This window comes from Lepidochelys kempii, chromosome 10, assembly GCF_965140285.1.
Source record: "Lepidochelys kempii isolate rLepKem1 chromosome 10, rLepKem1.hap1, whole genome shotgun sequence".
Taxonomy (NCBI): domain Eukaryota; kingdom Metazoa; phylum Chordata; order Testudines; family Cheloniidae; genus Lepidochelys; species Lepidochelys kempii.
In genome coordinates, this window is record NC_136389.1 from 31,261,689 (window position 1) to 31,279,286 (window position 17,598).

Consider the following 17,598-nt stretch of genomic DNA (forward strand, 5'->3'; position numbering starts at 1 on the left):
ATGGTGTCGCTAGAGTAGATATGGGGACAGCATAGGCAATGGGGTTTGTTACAGGGATAGGTTCCTGGGTTAGTGTTTTTGTGGTGTGGTATGTAGTTGCTGGTGAGTATTTGCTTCAGGTTGGGGGACTGTCTGTAAACGAGGACTGGTCTCCCAAGGTCTGTGAGAGTGAGGGATCATTTTCCAGGATAGGTTGTAGATCGTTGATGATGTGCTGTAGAGGTTTTAGCTGGGGGGCTGTACGTGATGGCCAGTGGTGTTCTGTTATTTTCCTTGTTGGGCCTGTCCTGTAGTAGGTGACTTCTGGGTACCCGTCTTGCTCTGTCACTCTGTTTCCTCACATTCCGAGGTGGGTATTGTAGTTTTAAGAATGCTTGATAAAGATCTTGTAGGTGTTTGTCTCTGTCTGAGGGATTGGAGCAAATGCGGTTGTATCTGAGGACTTGGATAAGGATAATGGATTGCGTGATGTGTCCTGGATGGAAGCTGGAGGCATGTACGTAAGTATAGCGGTCAGTAGATTTCCAGTATAGGGTGGTGTTTATGTGACCCTCACTAATTTGCACTGTAGTGTCCAGGAAGTGGATCTCATGTGTGGACTGGTCCAGACTGAGGTTGATGGTGGGGTGGAAATTGTTGAAAACCAGGTGGAATTCTTCAAGGGCATCCTTCCTGAGGGGCGATATCATGAAGATGTCATCCATGTAGTGCAAGCAGGGGAGAGGCACGAGGGGACGAGAGCTGAAGAAGAACTGTTCTAAGTCATCCATAAAAATGTTGGCATACTGTGAGGCCATATGGGTACCCATAGCAGTGCCACTGACTTGAAGGTATAAGTTGTCCCCAAATCTGAAATGGTTATGGGTGAGGACAAAGTCACAAAGCTCAGCCACCAGGTGTGCCGTGGCCTCATCAGGGATACTGTACAAGGATACTTGTAGTCCATCCTCGTGTGGAATATTGGTGTAAAGAGCTTCTACATCCGTGGTGGCCAGGATGGTGTTTTCAGGAAGATCACCAATGCATTGTAGTTTCCTCAGAAAGTCGGTGGTGTCTTGAAACTAGCTAGGAGTGCTGGTTGCGTAGGGTCTGAGGAGAGATTCCAAATAGCCAGATAATCCTGCTGTAAGAGTGCCAATGCCTGAGATTATGGGGCGTCCAGGATTTCCAGGTTTATGGATCTTGGGTAGCAGATAGAATACCCCTGGTCGGGACATCTCCTTACCACAAACAGAGAGAGGCTTGAGCCCTGAGAAGCAGGGGGATTTATAACCTTTTAAACCTTATTTTTAGTGTTTACTGTTATAACATTGAATAGATCTGATATTTGTGGAAATGTCCAATCCTTCTTTGAATCTCATTAACTTCTTTGCCTAAGTGACATCCTGGAGCAATGAGTTTGTGTGAAAAAGTATTGCCTTTTATTGCTTTTGAATTCACTGTCTCTCAATTACTTTGAATGTCATCTTCTTCCCACTTGGATAGAGGGAGAAAAGAAGTTCCCAATCCAACTCCTCTATTTGGGAAAATTTATTTTAAAATATATAATTAACATAGTTTAGTACAAACCATAGTTACGTCCTGACCTACATTCATGTCAATAGTTTTTGTCCTTCCTATTTAAATCATATCCAGCTTTATTCTGTATGGAGGATTATAAAAACAAGAGGCAGTTTTTAGAATTGATCCTGAATTAGAGACAGAGCCAGTGAAGAGTTTGAAGCTGGGGTTGCATATTCATGCTTTATTGTACATGCAATTTATATTTATTTGTATTTTAATGATGCCTCTCTCATGCTTTAGGTACCTCACTTAAATTAAAACAAAGCCAGCTAGAGGAATTCTGAAAATGCTGGGGTCAAGAGAGCAGGGATTCAGGGAGACCAAAAAGAACAGAATTGCAATACCCATAATAATAATAATAAAAATAATCACAAGATACTAAATATAATAATACAAGTGAGAAAATGATAGGAAAGGATACAACCACATGGCATCAATGGTGCTTCATAGTCCATACTAGCTTGTTCCATCCCCCTTGCATTAATTCTGCCAAAATACACAAGAAAAATGTTAAAATCCTGACATATTTAGTAAAGAACAGACACTCTCCACCAACCCCCCCACCCCCCAAAAACACACCAAAAAACAAAAACAAACCAGTGAATTTGGAGAATTTATCCATCTGCTTTCAGCACAGGAATTCTCTGAGAAACTACAGGAAGAAGAGGGCCTTATTTTCACAGCTGAGTGCAGAACTCCACATCTATTTTGTATACACATTTATTTCTCCATGCTAATTGTCCACTGTGCATCTAGTTGGCCACTTGCACATACAGTCTTTGTACGCACACATGAAAATTAGGCACACAACTGAGGGCACATTTAAGTGCATGTAATTTTAAAAAAGTATGCCCAAAGTACTTGATATTTGTATCCATGCACTTCATAATGCATCTGCTTCAGGGAGGCCCATCCAAACAGACTACCTTCAAGGAGTAGGTAAGAGAATATGTAATATTTAGAATAGTAAGAACATTCCACTTTACCTGCCATATGGTCTGATAATCTGTTGGGGCTTCAAGTAGTCAATGAAGAGAATTTCTTGAGCAAAGTCAAAGTGACAGTTGCCTGGTCCCTTTCGGATAAGAAAGCCCTCTGTCGGGGAGATACAATGTCCATCCAGCGAGACATGGACAACCTTAGCCTTGGGAAAGAATACCTTATTTTAACATATGGATCTAATAAAAATATGTTTTAATTTCACTGACTGAAACAACTTGATTATTAAAGATACTTTTGTTGTATTGCACTTATTTCATCTCCCTTTTGACAAATTCGTTGGAATCTGAATTCTTACAAAAAACAAGGCGTAAAATACATATACCTCACTAGTGACACAAGAAATGTAAATCAAAATGTCATTGAGACAAAAATTCCCAGGAATAATGAGAGTGCTCACACTCAGAGCTTAGCTTCCAATATGCTAATTTTAATTCCTAGTAAAATTCCATTAAAAAAACCCTTAATTTAAAAGGGGCTGAGGCTGGTTAAGAGTGACATCCCACAACACCAAACCTAAAAAGCAAGGAAGTAAGGTATGAGACATTGCTATGATCACTATTGAGCCTGTGTGAAGTACAGAGGCTCTCGGTAGAAGTGCTGAATTTTTAAATTTTAAATTTGAATTTTAAAAGTAAAAGATTTTATTTTAATAAAGGTATCACTTTTCCCTAGATTGTTGTTACATTGCTGTTTAAAGTTAGTAAATTTGGTTTTACTAGCATCAGCAAAATACGAACTAGTAGCTACTTAAGTAACTGCTTTCACCTGTAATAAGAAAGGACATCTGTTTAACCTCAGAATTAAGAGGAAGAGAGTTTAGCTTTGTGCTCTGGAATGCAAGGTTGAACGTTTGAGGAGTGACTGTTTATAATCCCAGTTTTTGTCAGATCTGCAGTTATTAAACTTGTTTGGGGTTTGGGTTTACCCTGAGGGATGTCACACCTACCCACCTTCATCCTTTTGAAGAAAGTTTTTGTTTACGGAAATTCCTTGCTTTTTAATACAGTAAGTGTTGCAGGGCTCTGGGAGGCATATAAGAGGAGATAGGGATGCACTCCACGTCAACTTTTGCCATGTATATGGGAATATGGATGGAGCAGGGATGCTTGCAGTGAGAGGAAAGAGTGCAGAATGCAGGGAAATAACACAGCTGGGCTCTTGGTAGTTGCCTTCTAGTTTTAGCCTTTGGTGTCATGTTTCCTGGCTCTTCCCAACAACTAAGAGTGTTAGAAATGTCCTTTTAAAAAAGGATAGCTAAAATTCAGATGTATTCACATGACTCCAGGGGCAGAGGCATTAAGAAACACACCAAATATCACACAACTCGTAACAAAATTGTGAGGGTTGGCAGCACTGAGCCCCAGCACTGCAGCATGTAACTTCTCTCTCGGGGAGCTCTTTCCACTGCTCTCCAGCATAGTCGAGGATTGTGTCACAGACTATCTCCCTGCAGTTTCCTAGCCAAAGCATAGATGGCAGCCATCTTTTCTGGGAGCAGCCTGTAGCAGCAGCCCCACCGGAAATGAAAGAGCCAAAAGGTAGCCATCTTGAGTTGGTACAGCCTTACATTCAGATGGCAAGCAGGACTCTTAGATGTACTATATTTCAGTTGAATCAGGCTCCCAATTTGGAGAGGAGAGAGAGAGAGTCCAATCCAAAAATCTACTTTAGCCTAAGGAAAGAAGCATGGAGCTGGGTGCCAGGAGAGCCCAGGCTGAAATCTCACCTATTCTACTCACTGCTGCTTATATTTGTGTGCATTTTACAGCTCTTATTACTGAGCCATACCTCAAACACCTATTTGAGAAGGCAGTCAAGTATCAGGCATCCCATTTTACCAATCAAGTAGCAGAACTGCACAAGTTAATTTCTAGCACAGTTGGGAATAGAATCCAGTCCAATAATTTGACAGAATTTAGTCTCAACTACACTGACAAACTAATGTGAAAAGTTATCCGGTTAATCATCAGTAGGCCACCCCACCCCAGTGCGAGGACTAGAACCCAGTATTCTACAGCTGACTAACAAATAGTTACTTAACCCACTGGAAACAGGTACATGTCACTTTCCCCTCTAGTGGTTGCTCCACTGAGAGAACAACAGTTATTCCTGCACTTCAGGCGCTAGAAAGATGGGCTGGGAATGTGATGGTCTGTGGTTCAAACTCTGCTGTGACCCTCACAGGGCTCCCTGATGGCTGCACAGTAGAAGTCGTGATTTTCCAAAAATTACAAAAAGGCTTATTTAATTCACACAGTGAGAAAATATCCTTAGACAAGTTTTAATCTGCCAACTAAGGTGAATGTGACATGTAACAAAAAACAGGTGTTCCACATTTGGGTCATATTTCACACATTTTGTTCACTGATGTCACACACTGGCCATTTGGTGGCTGAGAAATTTGGCAGCACAGTTTTTAATGAAATGGGGGCCATTTTTCTGAGGGTAGCCTGTGGCTTCAGTCCCGTTGGAAACAATGGGAAATAGTGGCAATTTTACTAAGCTCACTCCCCTTTCACTTTGGAGCAAATTCTATGGCATCTGAGTTCCTGGCTGTTGAAAACAGATTTCTTGGTGTGTCTAGGATGGTTGTTGGATCTGTGGAGGTAAGTGTGGTGATCCATGGGTTTCTTGTACATAGTCATGTGTATGGTTCCATTACTGTTGCTAATTATGGTGTCCAGGAAGTTGATGCTGTGTGGCAACGTTCTAGAGAGAGTTTCATGGATGGGTGGTGGTTGCTGAAGTTGTGGTGGAAATCTAGGAGAGAATTTAGGTAATCTGTCCAAACGATGAAAATATCATTGATGTATCTCAGGTATATCATTGATTTTGTGGTACCTTTCTCCATAAATTCTTCCTTGAGGTAGCCCATGAAGAGGCTGACATATTGGGGAGCCATCCTAGTACCCATGGATGTTCTCATGGTTTGGACAAGGTGTTGTGACAGTCTGTAACCTTATGTTCACCACTTTTACAAGACTATGACAAATTTTGTACAAAGTATGCCTTGTGAGGTATCATTTGAAAACTCATAATCTGGTGAACATTATTGTCCTGGTAAAATATGTGTGGCAACATTGTATGTAAAGTTGTTAAGTTCTATTGTATATGGCATGTTCCAACTCTGGTGAAACAGCCTCAAACCACTTCCCCAGAGACAAAAAGCTAGCCAGCACCACAGCCAGCGTAATCATATGGACTATCACTTGATTAAGCGGCCACTCTTTGGCAGGAAGAAGGGTGTGAGCAAGACATTTATATCTTAGCAATAGAACAGCTGAAAGTTACAGTCCAACAAACTTTTGGTTGCCTGAACCCCAGCTGGAAATGATTCTCAAAGAGGAGGAAAAGATATAAAAATGAGGAACAAATCACCTGTCATCCCTTTCTCTCAGATCACAACATCCACAATATCTGAAGGAGAAGGAAATGAACATTGAACTGGGGGATGGATCCTGATTGAAAGGCATTCAGCCAGTAAGACAGCAAAATCATGTGGTGAGAGAGACATTTTGCTTCAAATTCACTTTGCTTGTTAAGTTTGCTAGGTATTATTTTGCATTTTACCTTTTATTTCTTTGTAACCAATTCTGACTTTTATGTCTCATTACTTGTAATCATTTAAAAGCTATCTTTCTATAGTTAATAAATGTGTTTTATTGTTTTATCTCAACTCGGGTGTTTAGGTTGAAGTATTTGGGAACTTCATTTGGGATAACAAGGTTTGTACATATCATTTTTTATTATGAACTTTCTGTGAGCTTGTATTATCCAGGAAGGTATTGGGCAGTACAAGCAGCACATTTCTGGGGGAAAGTCTGGAACTGAGAATTTGCTGGTGTTGCGCTACAGTGTAATTCATGGGTGGCAGGGTGGCTGTCTGAAGCACTTTTGCAGTATAGCTGGGGATAATTTATATGCTGTGAGTGGGCAGGCCAGGAGTGGTTGCTTTCATAGCGAAGCAGTGTAAAAGGCACCCCAGGAAGGAGAACTGAGGGGACACAGCTGTCAAACAGTCCAGCTTGTACCCTGGGTAATGTCACAGATGTCTGTTGTTAAATAGGAATTTGTGGGTGAATATGAAATGGATGACAGGTTTCAGAGTGGTAGCCATGTTAGTCTGTATCAGCAAAAACAACAAGGAGTCCTTGTGGTACCTTACAGACTAACAAATTTATTTGGCCAGATTGGTCACTTCAATCTCCCTGGCCCTTTGTATGGTGAGTTTTTTGAGGATGGTTTCTATGAGTCCTGATATTCCTTCACTAAGTGTACTGTGGCCAGATGTGATGGGTCTGCCTGGGTTCCCTTGACAGCTTGATGACGTTGGGGTGTAGTGCAGTGTCCATATGGTGGGTCCTGGTGTCATTGTTCCTCCCAGGCGTGGTGTTCTGTAGACTGTGGAGCTGGTGTAGTTTGTTTTTGTGTTTGATGGCTGTCATCAGTTTCTTTTTATAATTGTTTTGGGTTTCCTGCATGATCGCCATGTAGATTTCCGGATTGTTTTCTTCCAGTGTGTGGGAGTATGTGATGATTTCTTGTTTGAGGTGGTCTCTTCTGGGGTATATACGTATGTATGTCATGATAAGATTATTGTGGAGAATGTGATAAGTTACTGCGCTTAGATAAGGAATCACCCTCAGTGGAGGTATGTGAGGCTGACTAGCTTCTCTGCTATTATATGTAGGGAATAGGCTAGATGCCCATTAGAGGTCCCTGCAAATCCAAATAATTTTCTATCAGTTCTCAGTTCTTAGAATTAACTAAAATGATTCCATAGGGCTTATGTTCACTGCCATAAACTGTAGATTATACACACTATCCATTCCTATAGAGTGGATGGGAGTTGTAAGACCTGTTTGACATGCCTAAGGCTTGAGGTTTTAAATGTAATGAAGTCCCACAACAACTGAGGCATCTTTTAGAAAGAAATTCCTGTTGGCATTTTATACAGTGATAAAATAAACAAAAATAGAACAAAAATTACCTCCAGCTAAGAGAGCACATGGAAGCCCGGGCCCCACAAACTGCTATCAGTATCTCTCCTAATTAGATTTTCTATGAAAGAGTGGCCCACACTCTAGAACCTCAATACTTTAGGAGCTAATGCCATATGGAAGGCATCCATGCTGAGTCCTCTCCCCACCTAGTATTTACACCTACCCATTTGTTATTATCAGGCCCTGTGAATTTCTTAGAACTATCTCTGCCTCTTTTTCTTGTATTTGTTGTTTGTGAAGGAAGACAGCAAACCTGCCATTAAATCTGCCATTAAACTCAGAGTCAGATAATTTAGAAGGATTTATGCTATTACATTAAAGCAGCGACATTCATTTATCAAAGTACACATTTTCTAATGGGTGGTTAAACACTTCTGCTGGCAGTGCCACTTTCTTTCACTCACCCCTCTATAGGTATCCTCTGGAGATTTATTATAGTTCCAAAAGCGAAGCCCTGCAATATTTTCAGCTTTATCAAAATGGATTGTGATCATGTGATCTTCCCCATAAGTGAAAGGAATAAGCCACATATGATTATCTTCAACAGTGATGTTAGTCCCATCTATTAACCTACAAACAGAAAAATCCTTTAGTGATAGACTGGCAATTGTTAAGCAACGGAAAATAGCAAGAGAAAACAGTATACAGAAGAGGCCCAAAACTGATCGCAGGAAAACCTGTGCCTTATTTCTATTCTGAATTTGAGTAGCCAGCCTCCAGACATTAGATTTTATTATGCCTTTGTCTGAAAGTTAAAAAAGCACTCTACACTATATCATCATGTAATTAAAAACAGTGAGTAAAATTTTCTAAAGTGTCTAAATCACTTAGGTACTTTTGAAAATTTTACCCAGTATCATACTTACAAGAAGACAAATTAATGTTGAGTTAGGTAACCTTAATTCTGGCATTTCCTAACTTTTGATTGTTTGACTTCATAATTTAATATTTTAACTAGTGTTTTATATGTTTATATTTCATATATGTGAAAGGGGGGCAGGGAGAAAGAGAATATATATGGAAAAAGATAGAGAACACTATGTAACCTGATAAACGAGTGTAAAAGGAGAAAGAAGGAAAAGAGGAAAAAGACTGAGCAATCATGAGGTATGATTGCCATAAGTATAGGCTTACCCATGCTAGGTTTTAGCTTGCTAAAAATTGCAGTGAATATGTGGCAGCATGAGTGGAGGCTAGCCTGTAGTTGCCACCTGGGCTGCCATGGCTTCAATGCTATTTTTAGTGAGCTAGCTGGATCAAGGCTAGCTGGCTACACCTACATATGCTGCAGTTATATGCAGGCCGAGGGACGTACCAGCTGCCGCTTCCCGCAGCCCCCATTGGCCTGGAGCAGCGAACCGTGGCCAGTGGGAGCCGTGGTCGGCCAAACCTGCGGACGTGGCAGGTAAACAAACTGGCCCGGCCCGCCAGGGGCTTTCCCTGAACAAGCAGTGTCCCAAGTTTGGGAAACAATGCAGTAAATGAATGTGGTTCTCAGTTTTGCATTTGGTGAATATATTTTCATCCTGGTTCATAGAATCATAGAATATCAGGGTTGGAAGGAACCCCAGAAGGTCATCTAGTCCAACCCCCTGCTTGAAGCAGGACCAATTCCCAGTTAAATCATCCCAGCCAGGGCTTTGTCAAGCCTGACCTTAAAAACCTCTAAGGAAGGAGATTCTACCACCTCCCTAGGTAACGCATTCCAGTGTTTCACCACCCTCTTAGTGAAAAAGTTTTTCCTAATATCCAATCTAAACCTCCCCCACTGCAACTTGAGACCATTACTCCTCGTTCTGTCATCTGCTACCATTGAGAACAGTCTAGAGCCATCCTCTTTGGAACCCCCTTTCAGGTAGTTGAAAGCAGCTATCAAATCCCCCCTCATTCTTCTCTTCCGCAGGCAAAACAATCCCAGCTCCCTCAGCCTCTCCTCATAACTCATGTGTTCTAGACCCCTAATCATTTTTGTTGCCCTTTGCTGGACTCTCTCCAATTTATCCACATCCTTCTTGTAGTGTGGGGCCCAAAACTGGACACAGTACTCCAGATGAGGCCTCACCAATGTCGAATAGAGGGGAACGATCACGTCCCTCGATCTGCTCGCTATGCCCCTACTTATACATCCCAAAATGCCATTGGCCTTCTTGGCAACAAGGGCACACTGCTGACTCATATCCAGCTTCTCGTCCACTGTCACCCCTAGGTCCTTTTCCGCAGAACTGCTGCCTAGCCATTCGGTCCCTAGTCTGTAGCTGTGCATTGGGTTCTTCCGTCCTAAGTGCAGGACCCTGCACTTATCCTTGTTGAACTTCATCAGATTTCTTTTGGCCCAATCCTCCAATTTGTCTAGGTCCTTCTGTATCCTATCCCTCCCCTCCCCTCCAGCGTATCTACCACTCCTCCCAGTTTAGTATCATCCGCAAATTTGCTGAGAGTGCAATCCACACCATCCTCCAGATCATTTATGAAGATATTGAACAAAACCGGCCCCAGGACCGACCCTTGGGGTACTCCACTTGATACCAGCTGCCAACTAGACATGGAGCCATTGATCACTACCCGTTGAGCCCGACAATCTAGCCAGCTTTCTACCCACCTTATAGTGCATTCATCCAGCCCATACTTCCTTAACTTGCTGACAAGAATACTGTGGAAGACCGTGTCAAAAGCTTTGCTAAAGTCAAGAAACAGTTAGTAAGCTAGGTCCTTAAGCTAGATGATATCAGTCTTCCTTTTTTAGGCATTAAAAGGACAGCAATTGTAATTACCTCAGTTTAGAGCAGACGTATAATCTAAAAAGAAGAATGAGGTTTCAATGCAATAACTTTTAATGATTAAAACTTTATGATTGCAAAAGTGAACCACTCAAAAACCAGGAAATGACAAAGTTAATGTTGCCCATGTAGTCTTAACTCTGCCCATGTGTTTATGCAGCATGATACAAGCTTTAATTAAATCACTGCACAGTATGATTTCCGAGAACCTCTGCAGTGTATGTGTAGAATCATACCCACTGAAGGAAAAGGTGTGATAGATTTATTTCTAAATAACTTAAGTCTGAAGTAAAATAACATTACACTAAGTACTTATTACAAATATTTTAAAGAAGTCAAAATTAATTGTTCATAGTGATGTTACTATTTGTAATAATTTTTTTACGTTTGTGCCAAAAGAGTGCTTCCTGCCTGACTTCTGAGTGCTTAATTATGCAACTGTAACATTTTCTTTCACAAGTTATTTTAAGAGAATTCCTTAGGTTTGTTATTTTTAAAACATGAAAAATGGCACATCTGTCCTGTGCAAAATATTCACTTAAGGAAACAAGGTCTTGCCTAAGTCACTACATATTTTATTCTCTGAGGCAAGAACTCCAGTGTTCTCTTGTCTCACTGAACATGCTCCTTGCACCATTAAATGTTGTATGCACTGTGCACACAAGCTATTATTATTTGTAATGCAGTTACACCTAGATGGCCAATCAGGGATAAGAGCCCCATTATGGTAGGTGCTGTTTGTACATATGGTGAAAATGTGATCCTGCCCAAAGAATCCAATTAATTTTACAGAAAACTTTACATTCTAGGCACATAACATATTTCAAATGCATGAGCCATGCACATTGAATGAGGTGGAGCTACCAGGAAAACTACTTGAGCATGTGTGACATGCAGTTTTCATATGGACATAACTCAGCCCATAACCCATTTTCACTGGAAAACTGAAAGGTGTTTCTCCATAATGAAGACATAATGCTTGACATAGTTCCAATGTTTACCTCTCTATTTTAGTGCACAGCTTTTTTTTTTTTTTTTTTTAAAAGGGAACAAGAACCTATATTTGCTCAAACTTTCCAAAAATGATTAATACTTGGGCTGAGATCAGGTCTGCAAAATTGTACTGTATAGTCCAGTGGTGGGCAACCTGCGGGCTGCATGCAGCCCATCAGGATAATGTGATTGTGGGCAGCGAGACATTTTGCTGATGTTGACCATCTGCAGGCCTGGCCCCCTGCAGCTCCCAGTGGGTGTGGTTCGCCGTTCGCAGCCAATGGGAGCTGTGGGACGCGGCGGGTCACAGGGACGTGCTGGCACAGGATTCTGGAATCTGACACAGGTCATAGCTAATGATGGCACAGCTGCAAGTTTACATTATTATTAATTATTATTATTGTTTTGTTATTATTATCATCATGATATAGTAAGGGTTAAACAATTATACATTTTATAAATGTAAATTATATGTATTTATAATAAGTTCTCATTCATTACCTCTAAAATCTCAGACTAATGAGAATATTGAGAAGACTATCATGGAAACAGCCCACACAGGACGAAACACTTCAGGAGATACTTAGCGTTTTCAGTTGTTTTCCTACTTACTTGTCTAATGTTCTGGAATCTTCCATGTACTCTGCAAGGTCATTTAAATCCTGTGGTGAAGCAGAAATCTGAGCCATAGTAATTGGTAAAGCCTGACCATCCTTTCCTACTACTTCAAGTCCAGTCAGTCCAAGATAATGTGAGTCTCCCCAGGATAAGGTGAAATTTAGCTGCAGACCTAAAAATAAGAATGAACACATACATATTTATCAGTCAGTAGCAGGAGGCACCAAAGAAATGATCCTAAAGCACATATTAGCACAGAGGTGGGCAAACTTTTTGGCCCAAGGGCCACATCGGGGTTGCAAAACGGTATGGAGGTCTGGGTAGGGAAGCTGTGCCTCCCCAAACAGCCTGGCCCCCACCCCCTATCTGCCCCCTCCCACTTCCCGCCCCCTGACTGTCCCCCTCAGAATTCCCAACCCATCCAACCTCCCCTGCTCCTTTTCCCCTGCCCGCCCCCTCCCAGGACCCCCTGCCCCTAACTGCCCCCCCTGGAAACCCTCCCCATCCAACCCCATCTGCTCCCCATCCCCCATCCTCCCTGGGACCCAATCCAACACCCCCGCTCCCTGTCTCCTGACTACCCCGCCCCTGAACCTCCGCCCCATCCAACCGCTCCCTGTCCCCTGACTGCCCCCTGGGACTTCCTGCCCCTTATCCAACCCCCCGCTCCCCTTACCATGCCACTCCGAGTGGCAGGACAGGCTTATTGGAAAGCCTGTGAGGTGGGCGGGCGCAAGCTGTGCTGCCCCCATGGCAGCATAACTACAGGGAAGGGGGGACAGCAGGGGAGGGGCCAGGGGCTAGCCTCCCCGGCCGGGAGGTCAAGGGCCGGGGAGAACGGGCCTGTGGGCTGTAGTTTGCCCACCTCTGTGCTAGCAGATCAGTTTATTAATCCAAACCTCCATAATTAGCATGCAACAAGAAGAAGCACCTCCTTTCATTTTTTTCCAGGTGCATCCAGAAAAGTTAAAAATAACAGAATGCAAGTTCAAGGGCTAAGATTTGCTAACAGTAACTGGAGATAGCAGGGGATCTAAGGAATCCAGGGTAGCTTGTTATCCACAATGATGCAGGAGTTTCAAAATGTTTAGGAGCGGGCATGCAAATGTAAACTCTATGCCTGCAAACTCAGCCCATCAAGTCCATTCAAACTGCTGCTAAGAGCATCTTCCTGACAGAACGCTCTTACGATGTCACCCCCACTACTGCCACCTTTTATGGTTTTATGCAGAGTCCCAAGATTTTGACCCCTGCTGCAGGAGCTCTGGTGATGATGTGAAGAACTCATGCCCTCACACAATTTTGGAGCAGCTGGCTACACTTACCTCCATCCCACTTCCAGGAGCCACCTGATCCTCCTTTCCCTGTTCCTAGCTGTCACCTGCTCTCTTGCTCCTTTCCCCGTTCCTAGCTGCCACCTGCTCTCCCCCTCCTTGGTCCCAGCAAGTAGCTGCTTCCCTGCCCCTTCCCTTTCCCTGCCACCAACTGTCCCCACCCCACATGGAATTATGGAAAATAGATCCTATTAAACTAACTTGATTTTTTTTATGAGACTACAAGTTTGGTGGAGAAAAGTAAGAGTGTTGATGTAATATACTTAGACTTCTGTAAGGCATTTTACTTGGTATCACACAACATGTTGATTAAAAATCTGAAAAAGATTTGGGGTGGGGACTGGATAATCAGTTGAACATGAGCTTCCATTGGGACGCTGTGGCCAAAAGAACTAATGAGATCCTGGGATGCATGAACAGGAGAATCTCAAGTAGGAACAGAGAAGTTATTTGATCCCTATATTTGGCACTGGTGCTATCACTGCTGGAATCCTGTGTCCAGTTCTGGCACCCTCTATTCAAGAAGGATGTTGATAAATTGTACAGGGTTCCAAAAAGAGCCATGAGAATGACCAAAGGATTAGAAAAAACGCCTTATAGTGATAGACTCAAACTCAATCTATTTAGCTTAACAAAGAGAAGGTGACTTGATTAAAGTCCATAAGAACCTACATATGGAACAAATATTTAATAATAGGTTCTTCAATCTATCAGAGAAAGGTTTAACATGATCTAGTGTCTGGAAGTTAAAGCTGGACCAATTCAGACTGGAAACAAGGCATCCATTTTTAACAGTGAGAGTAACTAACCATTGGAACAATTTACCAACTTTTGTGGTGGATTCTCCACCACTGACAATTTTAAAATCAAGAGAATTTCAGGAGGGGGAAGGCAACCTTTTTTGACATCTGTACTGAACTAATCCCAGAGCTGCAGTGACAGCCTACCAACACATGGTGCCCCATGTCTGTGGGGATATGAGTCACCATTGCCATCTGGAAGCTGGCCATCCCCAAATGCTATTAGCCAACCAGTTTGGCATGGGGAGATTGACTGCTGGGGCCACTGTCATCTATGTATGTATTGCTATGGAAAAGGTATACTGGGTTACAGAGCTTGGTAATGCTCAGGGGGTCGTTAATAGCTTTGCACACTTGGGGTTCCCAAACAGTATAGGGGCCACTGATGGACTCAAGTGCCTATTATTTGACACCCCTCTCTTCATACATACTAGGATCTTTTGGAACTCAGCTCTTTTTACCTTAATGAATAATGGACAGTTTGCCTCCAGGATCACTATGGACATTGATGGTGGGAAGGTTGCTCCAGTTATCCTGGGAGACCTGGCTTATCCTCTGCTTCCCTGGTTAATGAAGCTGTTCACAGGATGCCTCAACAGAAGGAACAGTTCAACTATTGCCCTACTAGTTGCAGAATGGCAGTGGACTACACATCTGGCCATTTGAAAAGGAGGTGCTGCTGCTTCTGGAATAGGTTGGAAGCAGCAGAAAAAAAGTTCCAACAATTATCGCGGCATGTTGGATTTTGAACAATATTTGTGAGAGTAAGGGAGAAAGCCTTAACAATGGGTGGGAGGCGGAGATGCAGAGACTCACTCAGCAGTGTGAGCAGCCACCAAGGCATCCTACAGAAATAGCTGAGGCATTATTATCAGAGACGCCTACTGCTGTTATTTTGAGTCTCAGGGCCAAAAAATGTGCTGTGAATTATTTCAGGTTTAAGGATTTTCTGTGTTAAATGGGATGATTCACTATGTATGAATTTTAACAGTTTTTATTATGTAACCACAATCAGCTATGTAACGAACTAAATAAAACTTTAACTGAAGCAGAAGCAATAATGAAACAACAATTTTTATTATTAATACATTAAACAACAATCTATTAACTAACAACTTAAAAGAAACCTTTTATTAAAACAATAGTGAAGTAAAAACAGAAAGTGCAGTATAAAACAAAACAAGGGGGAGGGTGGCTTAAAGTCACAGGGAAGTATACACCTTGCCTCTGTTTCGTCTTGTTCGAGGGCCTTCTGGAATTGAGTGGCAAGGCACAAAGTTACCAGGGGAGCTGGAAGGCTCAAAACAACCTTGCTTCCATGTGCAACTGTTCTCAGTGCCCAGATCTGCCTGTGGGAAAGGAACGGACACTGGGAGGACTGCCCAGGGGGAGGGGCTACAGTTGGGAGGAGTTGCTGCTGTTCCCAGTATCTCTTATTATCTAGGGGCTGCAGAACAAGGCTGAGTCCTGCTGTATGACACTTGCAGCACCTGCTGCCCTACATCAACATGTGTTGCAGCAGAGCATTCAGGCTTTACATTGCCTCCAGAAGTTGGCTCTGCATCTCCCATTCTTTGTCAATACTGTCTTTGGCCACAGCACCGCTCTCCCTCGAAACTGTCATGCTGCCCTTGACCACACTCTCTCTGGATCCTATGATCTCCCTGTAGAGCTCCCTCTCTTTTTCCCCTCTCCGTTTTCAAATAACGTCTCCATCTCTCCGCTATTCTGGTTTTACTTTAGGACTTTGATGAGGTCCACAACATTTTTGTCCTGAGTCTTCCATTTTCTCCCCGGCAGGTTAGCCAGTAGCTCAGCTGTAGATAAAGATCCCGTCCTTGAAGGTCTGGCCACTGCAGGTGCCATGGCTGTGGGAGTAAGAAAAAAAACAAAAGCAGTTATTGTTCCTATTCCAGACAGATTACAATAGCATTTTTATATGTATTTCTGATTTTATCTCACTGAGAGTCTACCCAGGTTGGGGAACCTCAGATATGGAGAGTGGTTTGTACATGAGGAGGGCTGGCTGCACTGGGATTTTTGTTTGTGCAGTATATACTATTTGGCTTTGCTGTTGTGCCTTGGAGGCTGGGAGCTGGGAATTATGTTCCTTGCAGGTTTGGTGTGCCGTAGAGGAGTTTATATGGTATTGGAGGCCTTACCAGAGGGCACCCAGCGGTGAGCTGAATAGTAATTCCCTCTACATTCCCTTTAGGTATCCTGACTCTCCACTGCACTGAGGTGGATGACTAGAAGACAGAGAATGGCCTTACTCAAAAAGGCAAAGAGCAGACCAATGAGCTATGCTGTGAAGTTATTCCCCAAGACGGTTCCCCAAGAAATGCTGCAGAAATGGAAGAGAGTTGCGAGCTATTCTGGGGGGAATGACTGTGCAGATATCCCCCACAATATCTAGATGAATATCAAGCAATTGCGCCCTCTGTGCTGTGGGACTAAAAATGGTTGATAATCAGGACTTTAGTATGAGACAGAGGTTGTGACAGACGTCAATTTCTTACAATATCCTTAAAAAACCTTATTGAATTAAGTTTAAGTATCTTTGGGGTCCATTCTGTTAAATGCAAAGATTAAGTATTATTATGGGCCGGGATTGTATGTCACCTCTTTAGAGAGGGGATGGGATGAGAGGCCTGCAAGTTCAAAGAACTATATTGAAAATTTGCCAGATAAGAATGGCCTTTTGGGACAATATACATTAAATGGATTTCCTGGGGAATAGGTAGGGGGAGGTTAAGATGAATTCCCCACCTCTGGTTATGCAAAAAAACCTGCCTTTTGAAGCTACACCCTGAGGAGAGGGTTTTTGTCTGCTGATTTACCTGTTGCCAGAGAGTGGAGATCAAAGGCCTGAGCTGTATAAAAAGCAGATGAACTGCCATACTTGTTCTGGTTCTGAATCTGAGACAGTTATGAACTTGTAACCACTGGGAAAACCTAGTTGTGGGTTTTCAAGGACTTACAGCTAGCAGAACCTGAGGCTGGAGTTGGAGTGACCTCCAGTAAGCTTTTAAGCATGGGTGTGTGTGCTTTTATTGTTTTGATATGTTTTCTGTTTAATGCTTTGACCTTAAGAATAAATATGCTTGCATAGAAAGAGCTGTGTGGTATTTGGTAACTGAGGGTAATTACACTGTTTACAGCCTTTGGAGAGAAAGCAAAGCACAGATGCTGGCCTGTTTAGACAGTCTGGGTTGCTGGTGTATCACAGTGTAGGCAGGGAACTGTGCAGCCTGAAAAAGCCCTGATCAGGAAAAAGTGAGATGTAGCTCTCTGTCAAAGAGAGGTGATGGCTGGGGGCCAGAAACCTTGGAGTAGGTGCCCTCAGTGAACCATGGAGGGGGAATACAGGTCCAGTTACACTGGAACTGTGACAGAGGCCGATTGCCCAGTTGTAACAGCCGCCATTTTGGAAATGTGTACAAGGAAGGAAAGGAGTGGACAGCATGGGCCGAAGAAGGGATGGATGCAGGAGGGGGCTGAAGACTCA

General features: G+C 42.7%; 1 protein-coding gene across 10 annotated transcripts in view; it reads right to left on the reverse strand.

Moving 5' to 3' along the window:
* Positions 1 to 17,598, reverse strand: part of KATNIP (katanin interacting protein) — a 181,443-nt gene that overhangs the window by 30,454 nt on the left and 133,391 nt on the right. For all 10 annotated transcript variants that reach the window (XR_012161174.2, XM_073362645.2, XM_073362649.2 and 7 more), the window contains 4 exons: positions 11,951 to 12,128; positions 7,973 to 8,138; positions 2,550 to 2,707; positions 1,985 to 2,049 (listed from right to left, as the gene is read on the reverse strand). Coding sequence is in view for 9 of the 10 variants with exons in the window: in XM_073362645.2 (XP_073218746.1) it covers positions 1,985 to 2,049; positions 2,550 to 2,707; positions 7,973 to 8,138; positions 11,951 to 12,128 (567 nt within the window). In the remaining variant the exon portion in view is untranslated. The remainder of the gene's footprint in view (positions 1 to 1,984; positions 2,050 to 2,549; positions 2,708 to 7,972; positions 8,139 to 11,950; positions 12,129 to 17,598) is intronic.